The sequence below is a fragment of the Mesoplodon densirostris genome, chromosome 5 (genome assembly GCF_025265405.1).
Source record: "Mesoplodon densirostris isolate mMesDen1 chromosome 5, mMesDen1 primary haplotype, whole genome shotgun sequence".
NCBI lineage: Eukaryota > Metazoa > Chordata > Mammalia > Artiodactyla > Ziphiidae > Mesoplodon > Mesoplodon densirostris.
Genome location: NC_082665.1, coordinates 32414879 through 32426975, shown reverse-complemented (window position 1 = coordinate 32426975; position 12097 = coordinate 32414879). Strand labels below are relative to the sequence as shown.

At 36.8% G+C, this 12097-nt stretch overlaps 1 protein-coding gene across 1 annotated transcript in view; it reads left to right on the top strand.

The window, feature by feature from the left end:
- Nucleotides 1–9656, top strand: part of ROBO1 (roundabout guidance receptor 1) — a 412086-nt gene extending 402430 nt beyond the window's left edge. Inside the window, exons 29-30 of the mRNA XM_060098621.1 lie at nt 7236–7429; nt 8671–9656. Coding sequence (XP_059954604.1) covers nt 7236–7429; nt 8671–8685 — 209 coding nt within the window. The 3' untranslated portion in view covers nt 8686–9656. The remainder of the gene's footprint in view (nt 1–7235; nt 7430–8670) is intronic.
- The last annotated feature ends 2441 nt before the right edge of the window (nt 9657–12097 follow it).

Here is a 12097-nt window from a genome sequence, read left to right as displayed (position 1 = left end):
AGAATAGACAAAATGCAAGAAACAGTTAACAAGGACCTAGAAGAACTAAAGATGAATCAAGCATCGATTAAAAACACAATACATGAAATAAAAAATACTCTAGATGGGATCAATAGCAGAATAACTGAGGCAGAAGAACGGATAAGTGAGGTGGAAGATAAAATAGTGGAAATAACTGATGCAGAGCAAAATAAAGAAAAAAGAATGAAAAGAACAGAGGACAGTCTCAGAGACCTCTGGGACAACATTAAACGCACCAACATTCGAATTATAGGGGTTCCAGAAGAAGAAGAGAAAAAGAAAGGGACTGAGAAAATATTTGAAGAGATTATAGTTGAAAACTTCCCCAATATGGGAAAGGAAATAGTTAATCAAGTCCAGGAGGCACAGAGAGTCCCATACAGAATAAATCCAAGGAGAAATACACCAAGACACATATTAATCAAACTGTCAAAAATTAAACACAAAGAAATCATATTAAAAGCAGCAAGGGAAAAACAACAAATAACACACAAGGGAATCCCCATCAGGTTAACAGCTGATCTCTCAGCAGAAACTCTACAAGCCAGAAGGGAGTGGCAGGACATAATTAAAGTGATGAAGGAGAGAAACCTGCAGCCAAGATTACTCTACCCAGCAAGGATCTCATTCAGATTTGATGGAGAAATTAAAAGCTTTACAGACAAGCAAAAGCTGAGAGAGTTCAGCACCACCAAACCAGCTTTACAACAAATGCTAAAGGAACTTCTCTAGGCAAGAAACACAACAGAAGGAATATACCTACAATAACGAACCCAAAGCAATTAAGGAAATGGGAATAGGAACATACATATCAATAATTACCTTAAATGTAAATGGACTAAATGCTCCCACCAAAAGACACAGAGTGGCTGAATGGATACAAAAACAAGACCCATATATATGCTGTCTACAAGAGACCCACTTCAGACCTAAAGACACATACAGATTGAAAGTAAGGGGATGGAAAAAGATATTCCATGCAAATGGAAATCAAAAGAAAGCTGGAGTAGCAATTCTTATATCAGACAAAATAGACTTTAAAATAAAGACTATTAGAAGAGACAAAGAAGGACACTACATAATGATCAAGGGATCGATCCAAGAAGAAGATATAACAATTGTAAATATTTATGCACCCAACATAGGAGCACCTCAATACATAAGGCAAATACTAACAGCCATAAAAGGGGAAATCGACAGTAACACAATCATAGTAGGGGACTTTAACACCCCACTTTCACCAATGGACAGATCGTCCAAAATGAAAATAAATAAGGAAACACAAGCTTTAAATGATACATTAAACAAGATGGACTTAGTTGATATTTATAGGACATTTCATCCAAAAACAACAGAATACACATTTTTCTCAAGTGCTCATGGAACATTCTCCAGGATAGATCATATCTTGGGTCACAAATCAAGCCTTGGTAAATTTAAGAAAATTGAAATTGTATCAAGTATCTTTTCCGACCACAATGCTATGAGACTAGACATCAATTACAGGAAAAGATCTGTAAAAAATACAAACACATGGAGGCTAAACAATACACTACTCAATAACGAAGTGATCACTGAAGAAATCAGAGAGGAAATTAAAAAATACCTAGAAACAAATGACAATGGAGACACGACAACCCAAAACCTATGGGATGCAGCAAAAGCAGTTCTAAGGGGGAAGTTTATAGCAATACAATCCCACCTTAAGAAACAGGAAACATTTCGAGTAAACAACCTGACCCTGCACCTAAAGCAATTAGAGAAAGAAGAACAAAAAACCCCCAAAGCTAGCAGAAGGAAAGAAATCATAAAGATCAGATCAGAAATAAATGAAAAAGAAATGAAGGAAACGATAGCAAAGATCAACCAAACTAAAAGCTGGTTCTTTGAGAAGATAAACAAAATTGACAAACCATTAGCCAGACTCATCAAGAAAAGAAGGGAGAAGACTCAAATCAATAGAATTAGAAATGAAAAAGGAGAAGTAACAACTGACACTGCAGAAATACAAAAGATCATGAGAGATTACTACAAGCAACTCTATGCCAATAAAATGGACAACCTAGAAGAAATGGACACATTCTTAGAAATGCACAACCTGCCAAGACTGACTCAGGAAGAAATAGAAAATATGAATAGACCAATCACAAGCACTGAAATTGAAACTGTGATTAAAAATCTTCCATCAAACAAAAGCCCAGGACCAGATGGCTTCACAGGCGAATTCTATCAAACATTTAGAGAAGAGCTAACACCCATCCTTCTCAAACTCTTCCAAACAATTTCAGAGGAAGGAACACTCCCAAACTCATTCTACGAGGCCACCATCACCTTGATACCAAAACCAGACAAGGATGTCACAAAGAAAGAAAACTACAGGCCAATATCACTGATGAACATAGATGCAAAAATCCTCAACAAAATACTAGCAAACAGAATCCAACAGCACATTAAAAGGATCATACACCATGATCAAGTGGGGTTTATTCCAGGAATGCAAGGATTCTTCAATATACGCAAATCAATCAATGTGATACACCATATTAACAAACTGAAGGAGAAAAACCATATGATCATCTCAATAGATGCAGAGAAAGCTTTCGACAAAATTCAACACCCATTTATGATAAAAACCCTGCAGAAAGTAGGCATAGAGGGATCTTTCCTCAACATAATAAAGGCCATATATGACAAACCCACAGCCAACATTGTCCTCAATGGTGAAAAACTGAAACCATTTCCACTAAGATCAGGAACAAGACAAGGTTGCCCACTCTCACCACTCTTATTCAACCTAGTTTTGGAAGTTTTAGCCACAGCAATCAGAGAAGAAAAGGAAATAAAAGGAATCCAAATTGGAAAAGAAGAAGTAAAGCTGTCATTGTTTGCAGATGACATGATACTATACATAGAGAATCCTAAAGATGCTACCGAAAAACTACTAGAGCTAATCAATGAATTTGGTAAAGTAGCAGGTTACAAAATTAATGTACAGAAATCTCTGGCATTCCTGTACACTAATGATGAAAAATCTGAAAATGAAATCAAGAAAACACTCCCATTTACCATTGCAACAAAAAGAATAAAATATCTAGGAATAAACCTACCTAAGGAGACAAAAGACCTGTATGCAGAAAATTATAAGACACTGATGAAAGAAATTAAAGATGATACAAACAGATGGAGAGATATACCATGCTCCTGGATTGGAAGAATCAATATTGTGAAAATGACTCTACTACCCAAAGCAATCTACAGATTCAATGCAATCCCTATCAAACTACCACTGGCATTTTTCACAGAACTAGAACAAAAAATTTCAAAATTTGTTTGGAAAAACAAAAGACCCCGAATAGCCAAAGCAATCTTGAGAACGAAAAAAGGAGCTGGAGGAATCAGGCTCCCTGACTTCAGACTATACTACAAAGCTACAGTAATTAAGACAGTGTGGTACTGGCATAAAAACAGAAAGATAGATCAGTGGATCAGGATAGAAAGCCCAGAGATAAACCCACACATATATGGCCAACTTATCTTTGATAAAGGAGGCAGGAATGTACAGTGGAGAAAGGACAGCCTCTTCAATAAGTGGTGCTGGGAAAACTGGATAGGGACATGTAAAAGTATGAGATTAGATCATTCCCTAACACCATACACAAAAATAAGCTCAAAATGGATTAAAGACTTAAATGTAAGGCCAGAAACAATCAAACTCTTAGAGGAAAACATAGGTAGAACACTCTATGACATAAATCACAGCAAGATCCTTTTGGACCCACCTCCTAGAGAAATGGAAATAAAAACAAAGATAAACACATGGGACCTAATGAAACTTCAAAGCTTTTGCACAGCAAAGGAAACCATAAACAAGACCAAAAGACAACCCTCAGAATGGGAGAAAATATTTGCAAATGAAGCGACTGACAAAGGATTAATCTCCAAAATTTATAAACAGCTCATGGAGCTCAATAGCAAAAAAACAAACAACCCAATCCAAAAATGGGCAGAAGACTTAAATAGGCATTTCTCCAAAGAAGATATACAGACTGCCAACAAACACATGAAAGAATGCTCAACATCATTAATCATTAGAGAAATGCAGATCAAAACTACAATGAGATATCATCTCACACCAGTCAGAATGGCCATCATCAAGAAATCTAGAAACAATAAATGCTGGAGAGGGTGTGGAGAAAAGGGAACACTCTTGCACTGCTGGTGGGAATGTGAATTGGTACAGCCACTATGGAGAACAGTATGGAGGTTCCTTAAAAAACTAAAAATAGAACTACCATATGATCCAGCAATCCCACTACTAGGCATATACCCTGAGAAAACCATAATTCAAAAAGAGACATGTACCAAAATGTTCATTGCAGCTCTATTCACAATAGCCCGGAGCTGGAAACAACCTAAGTGTCCATCATCGGATGAATGGATAAAGAAGATGTGGCACATATATACAATGGAATATTACTCAGCCATAAAAAGAAACGAAACTGAGCTATTTGTAATGAGGTGGATAGACCTAGAGTCTGTCATACAGAGTGAAGTAAGTCAGAAAGAGAAAGACAAATACCGTATGCTAACACATATATATGGAATATAAGAAAAAAAATGTCATGAAGAACCTAGGGGTAAAACGGGAATAAAGACACAGACCTACTTGAGAATGGACTTGAGGATATGGGGAGGGGGAAGGGTAAGCTGTGACAAAGCGAAAGAGAGGCATGGACATATATACACTACCAAACGTAGGGTAGATAGATAGTGGGAAGCAGCCGCAGAGCACAGGGAGATCAGCTCGGTGCTTTGTGACTGCCTGGAGGGGAGGGATGGGGAGGGTGGGAGGGAGGGAGATGCATGAGGGAGGGGATGTGGGAACAGATGTATATGTATGACTGATTCACTTTGTTATAAAGCAGAAACTAATAAAAACAATGGAAAAAAAAAAAAAAAAAAAAAAAAAAAAAAAAAAAAAAAAAAAAATAACTCATCATGATGAGTTAAATAGTTAAGCCACTCATTCATTCAATCAGCCTACTTACTGATGGCCTATTATATGTCAAACTGAGAGTGTATCAGTACACAAAGCAGAGAAAAATATCTGCCCTCATGGCAGCTATATTCTAGAAAAGTTTACAATATGAGAGAATGGTTGAAATCACCCAGGGTGAGTGGAGAAAAAGGTTTTTCTGTACACACAGATGCATGTGCACGTGCGCACGCTGGACCAAAAGTAGAAACCTGCAGGAAGGACATCAACATAAGGGCATCTGCATAAGAAGAACCCACAGAAGACTGGCCAGGAAAGATGGAGGGATATAGGAGCTAAGAGAGTAGTCATGTTTAAATTGATAGTGGTTTTCAGATGCAGGGCAGTGAGAAGTCCAGAGACGTAAGGGCTGAAGCATGATCAGCATTATCAAAGTCAACAGTGAATTTTCTCAGTTTCCTTGTAGTAATGTGGGCATAAGTAGGTTTCAGTGGGATACAAAGTGAATGGGAGTTGTGACGACCAATATGGAGTCCAGATTGCTTTTCAAGAAGCTTTGCTAAGCAATCAGTAGATAAAATATTGAATTATGTAGAGCACAGACTTAGGGGAAAGTTTTTAGCAAACAAGATATTTTGTCATAATGTAGTCTGTCAAAAACTAAATTCAGTAGAAAAAGGTGGAGGAAACAGGGACTGAAGATGAAGATCACAGAGGACCAAGTGCCGTGAAGCTAGGGTGCAGGTGTAGTGGTCCACATGGACTGGGAAACCCCAGAGAGTCAGAAGTCTGCATCAGGAATTAAAGTTGTGATGAATAGAACAGGAGAAAGGTATCATCAGGGTGGACTGCACAGGCTACATAACTCGACTGCTTGGCCCTCACAAGAGGAGGCTGTTTTTGTGGAGGAGCAGTGATTTAGAGCTGGTGTTAGTGAGCTAAAGGCAAACCTTCCTCCTTCCACCGCAGGGAACTGCAGTGGAAACGTTAGGGGAAATCAGATTTCATCCAGGCATTGTGGGCCGTAGAGGAAGCTTCTAGAGGGAAAACAAAAGGGCATGAGGAAGAGGTTTTGTCTTGCTTTGTTTTTATGTGTTTGGTGTCCAAAGGGTAGCATGGATAGGCTTTGGAGAGAAGCGAGCAGTTGGAAGATGCATCAGTAGATGCAGCACCAAATTTAAAGCAGTATGGAGATAGAAATTCAGGAGACAGCACTTAACTGGAGTGGCTTGCTTATTTATTTATTTATTTATTGGCTGCATTGGGTCTTCATTGCTGCATGCAGGCTTTCCCTCTAGTTGCGGCGAGCGGGGGCTACTCTTCATTGCAGTGCACGAGCTTCTCTTTGCAGTGGCTTCTCTTGTTGCGGAGCACAGGCTCTAGGCGCGTGGGCTTCAGTAGTTGTGGCACTCGGGCTCAGTAGTTGTGGTTCACGGGCTCTAGAGCACAGGCTCAGTAGTTGTGGCGCACAGGCTTCATTGCTCCACGGCATGTGGGATCTTCCCGGACCAGGATCGAACCCGTGTCCCCTGCATTGGCAGGCGGATTCTTAACCACTGCGCTACCAGGGAAGTCCCCTGGAGTGGCTTGTTTTTTGAAGCTAGCAATGATGTCAGGCTTTTGAGAGTCAGGGTTTCACAATTTTAAATATGATGTTGAAATGGTGGTTGGCATCTAGGAAGTGAATCCGGGCTTGGCGGCTCTGTTTTGGTGATTCAAGAAGACTGGGCTTTTTTTCTATCAATGCTTTATAATTCCTTCATAATTTACACAGGGACATATTACAATGTCACACTTGTTTTCACATCAACACTAGCAGCTCTTCTGAGTGTAGATACTATTATCACTTTTTTAGAAAAGTTGAAACTAAAGCCTAAAATAATGGGAGATCACATAGTGAAGGATAGAACTGGAAGCCATGTCTGACTCCAGATTTGGGTTCCCTCTTTTAAGGATTTTGAACTCAAGTGAATTTGAGGTAGACAAGAGCTTATGAGTAGAATCAACCAAAATCCCAACCACTACTAGGAAAACAGCAAGGTTGTTATTTTCATTTTCAAAAGACATTGCTGCCTTGTTCATTACTGTTATAAAATGTCCTCATTTATTTTTCAGAAACACTGATGTTTCCCCATTCAGAATTATAGACACAAGTGACACACTATACAATGAAATGTACAGTGGTGTTCATATGCACTTATTATATTTCATTACACAGAGGATATTCTACCTTACTGTAGACCTACTTTTCCGACATCAAATAATCCCAGAGATCCTAGTTCTTCAAGCTCAATGTCATCAAGAGGATCAGGAAGCAGACAAAGAGAACAAGCAAATGTAGGTCGAAGAAATATTGCAGAAATGCAAGTTCTTGGAGGATATGAAAGAGAAGATAATAATGAAGAATTAGAGGTATCTATATTTTTTTTCAAGTTTCCCAACATTAGACTAGTTTTTCTATCAGTCTCAAAGTTAAAAACATCCATCAGTCTACAGAAATGTTACTGTGTCATCACAAACCCTGTCACTGATGCCAGCAACTGAAATTCTGAGAATTTAACGATTTTTTTGAAATGTGTTCCAAAGTTTTAAATGGTAATAACAGCTTCTTTTTAGGTCTTAGGGTTCATATTTATCTGCAGCTATTCACATAGGAAATATATATGACAAAAATGTTGTTAGGATATAAGAACTGTTGATCTAGATAATTATGATTCATAATATTACAGTAGGTTATAAAAACCCAGTAAAGTGACAGAGTTATCAGGTGTGAGTGAGGGTGTTTTGCCTGTGTTACCTACCACCCTACTGATCACTGGGGTTAATCAGGATGATCTGGCTAACTCTTTCATCTTCAGCCTTTTGAAAATGGGCACCTGATACTTGACACTGACCTTCCCAATCTTCTTGAGACAAAGACACACTCCTTTGTTGGAATCTATAGGTAGTGTTTTAAGATAGAGTTGAAAGTAAATCACATCATATTATAAAATCATCTCCTGTTTTTAAGATTGTGTTTTCATCATTTAATAAAAAAACAAGTTGGGGACAAATTTATCTTCTTACAAATATATTTAATCTCAAGCAGATTGTTTGAGTGTTAAACTAAAACTTTTTATAATAGAAGATGAAAAATTATAACTAATTATGTCAAATTGAATTTTCTATAATGCCCAATATATCAATATTTTGATTTTGAGGTTTGGAATTAGAAGGCTTTCCTTTTGCAAATGCTGTTAGAAAAGGGTTTTTTTAGGTTTTTAGTTGTTTTTCTTTAGAAGAGCCCTTTTGGGGAAAAAAGTCATCATAGACAACCTACTACTTAAAACCAATAAAAATTGAGCTATAATATTGAGTTGAGGCTGAGGGAGTAGAGAACTTGGCCTCTTCCTTCTCCTCTCACCCTGTGCCACACCTGCCAACACCCAGACACTGTGTGGAACACAGTTTAGTACTTGTTAGAGAACTATTAGATTTGCTATCAAAACCAGCTAAAATTGACAAATTAATATGTTGCCATGAGCACTTTCTAGTGTAGCTAGGGAATGAATGAAGAAACACAAACTATAAGAATAAAAGCATATAAATAAATATGAAACAGGACAATACTCTAAGATTTATTTTAAAATTTAACAAGAACTAATCTCTTACAGGAAACTGAAAGCTGAAGACAACCAGAGAGGCTTGTGAGATCTAATGTGAAAGTTATCACTCAAGATGCCTCGTGTCTGATGACATATGACGCCAGATAAAATGTTCAGTGCAATCAGAGTGTACAAATTGTCGTTTTTATTCCTCTTATTGGAATACCATTTTTTAAAAATTTTATTGGGGTTTTATTGTTGTTGTTTGATCCCTATCCTTACGAAGAACCTCCCTATTCCCCTCACTGTTGGAACAAATCATTACACCTTGCTTCCAGCAAGGGAAGTATTTGACTTCTTGCTTCAGTCATCAGCCAGCAGGAGAGAACAAAACAGTTCTTTTGCATTTTGCCCCTGAGATGTGGCATTGCACTGCTTATATACCAAGCCAATTTACAGCAAAATATTGATCAAAGATACAAAGTTGACTAATCAACCTCATGTCAAGGGCTCTCAAGATATAATCTTTCTATAACCAACTGCTAATGCAAACTAAAACATAACTTCATTTTAACATGATTTTAAAATCAGTCTTTCATACCACCCTCTGCTGGGAGAAAAAAAAAAAAACATAGCAAATGCAGAACAACCACAAACAATTTGAATGGGGTAGAAACATTGTAAATATATACTCTTTGCAACCCCTGGTGGTACTTTACTTTGTCTTCATTTCAATCATTGAAGTATATTCTTATTGGAAATGTACTTTTGGATAAGTAGGGGTAAGCCAGTTGGATCTCTGGTTGTCAAGTCATTGTCATAAGTCAGCCTAGCAAAAACCTTGTTCTATTTTTCAATCAAAAAGCAATTATAAATGCATATTACAAACAAATGGATGTTTTTAACGACCAATTGAATAAGGACATCCCTATCTTAACTGGCCTAAATTTCTTCTGGTAGTGTCAGTTCAACTTTCAGAAGTGCCACTTAAGGACTTTTGATTTTTGTTTTTGTAATGCACTGTTTTTAATCTTTTTTTTTTTTTGGTTTTAAAAGCACAATCACTAAACTTTATTTGTAAACCATTGTAACTATTAACCTTTTTTGTCTTCTTGAAAAAAAAATGTTGAGAAGCGTTTTTAACCTGTTTTGTTAATGCTCTATGTTTGTATTTGGAATATTTGAATGATGACAGATGGTGAAGTAACGTGCATACTTTATTGTGGGCCATGTATGCAATGGTTCTTACTTTTCCTGGACTTAAAGAAGAAAAGGTTTAAGTTTGTTGTGGCCAATGGTGAAACTTACAAGATTTCCTTATAAGCTCAAATAGAGGCATTACTTGCTTTGAATTGCCAAATGATGCCCTCTGACTGTAGATTTTTATGATCCTTTTTTTGTCATTATATAAATTTCATTTACTTTATAATTGGTGCTATTGAAGAAAAAAAATTTACATTTATTCAACTATAGGTATCAGACCTGACCCCACTGGAAAACAAAGCCAAACAAAACTGAACCACAAAAAAAGCTGGTGTTCACCAAAAACTAAGTGTGTTCATTTAGGTAATTGAAATTTACATAGAAAAGGTGTGCAGTACTAAGGGAACAATCCATGTGATTAATGTTTTCATTATGTTCATGTAAGAAGCCTCTTATTTTTAGCCATAATTTTGCATACTGAAAATCCAATAATCAGAAAAGTAATTTTGTCACATTATTTATTAAAAATGTTCTCAAATACATCATTCTTTCTTGTGTTGATTTCTTTTTTTTTTGCATTGTGTTATCAAATGTATTCCATTTAATCACAGAGTTGTGCTGTCTTAACATGTCACCACTGTATTATCAAATGCATAAAAATTCTTTTATGAACAGCCAGGTTTTACTTGTAACGAAAAATTCTCATTTTGCTTTTCTGAAATTAAAGATATAAGATGAATCATAAACTAAAAGTTAGTCATTTAATCAGAGAGTAGCTTTGTCATTATTAAAAATGTACTAAAATGTTTATGTGTATGAATATGAATTTCAGTTAACCTATTTCTGAAATAGGATTCAACTATGATAAATCTGATTTGTAAAGTTTGGACTACCTATGTTTTGTCAACAAGAAAATTATGTAAATCCAAAAGGTTTATCAGTAATTATCTGCTTTCTGGTTACAAATATATGTGAAATTTTGAGAATACAATACCTATCATATACCAGGTTGCATATTATTGTTCATTAGATTAAAGTTAGCATATTCAGTTATTCAACTTTAGATGAATGAAGTGGGAATCGTGTCTTGGAAGTTCCTAGAGCAATAGAATTTAATGAAAGTTTTTTTCCTATGACTTATACATTGCTAAATTTTGTGTTGATCATACTTTGAAAATATGGGGAAAATGGGGATGATAATTTGAAATTTAATTTTACAGAAATGAAGTAAGCACCAGCACCTACCTAGAGATGAACAGGTCCATAGGTCAAGAAGTCAGTTTCCAAGCTATATCAAAGAAAAAAATTTGGAGAGATATGTTTATGGCCTAACTTTTCTTTTTCTTTTGGTGAGTTGACTAAAATTAAGTTAGTCTCTCTTTTGTAGTATATGATATACATACAAATTATGTGTATCAGAGGGCCTGAGTTTGACTCCCAGTTTTGTCATGGGCTGTGTTTCCTTGGACATATCACTTAACCTCTAAGGTTCAGGTACTTCACCTGTAAATTCAATAATATCTACCTCATGGAGCTATTGTCATGATTTACTGAATTCATGTGTATGACGTGGACTCTGTAAACCTCGAAAACAATATAAGATATTGTTGTATTTATGAACTGAAATCATTGCACACATGCTATCTCTACTTTTCACACATAGGTTGTTCCCCGTAATGTGCAAAGAATTTTTCTAAAAAGGCCAAAAAGTAAGTGTGGTTCAAGGATGGGGGTGGTTCCATTTCCGGTGAGTAAAATTCACAGTGAAATACCTAATTGTGGGATAAATTCTTGGTGTTTTAGCTTGTTTCCTTGCTTTTGAATTCCTGAGGGCAAGATATGGCATTTTCAGCATGTATTTCACAATTCAGGGGCGTAAGCATATGACTTGAGGTCTCAATTACTAGACTTAGTGTCTATTTTGGGCTGCTGTTCCAACTAGGGGCAGAAAATACTGTCTTAATGCCAGGGGAAATCAATTATATCTGTCTCGGTCACTCTGGATATAGAGTCTGGATCTTCTCCTTTCTTCCCTCTCTACAGGGTGGTGTCAGAATTTCAGAGGCTGTCTTCATGTGTAGAAAGTGTATGGGGTCAGATGGTAGGGGCTTTGGCATTCTTGCTATTGTCCAAGTTTCCAGTGGTCTCCGTTTGTCAGAACCTTTCCTCTGCATCCTCCTCTCCCCAAGCTCAACAACCCTCATTACCTGCTGACCCTCTCCTAAGCCTTTTGATGTAGGTTGGGTGTAGGGGACCCAGAATGGGACTTTTGTATGCTCTTCCATGCCGTCTG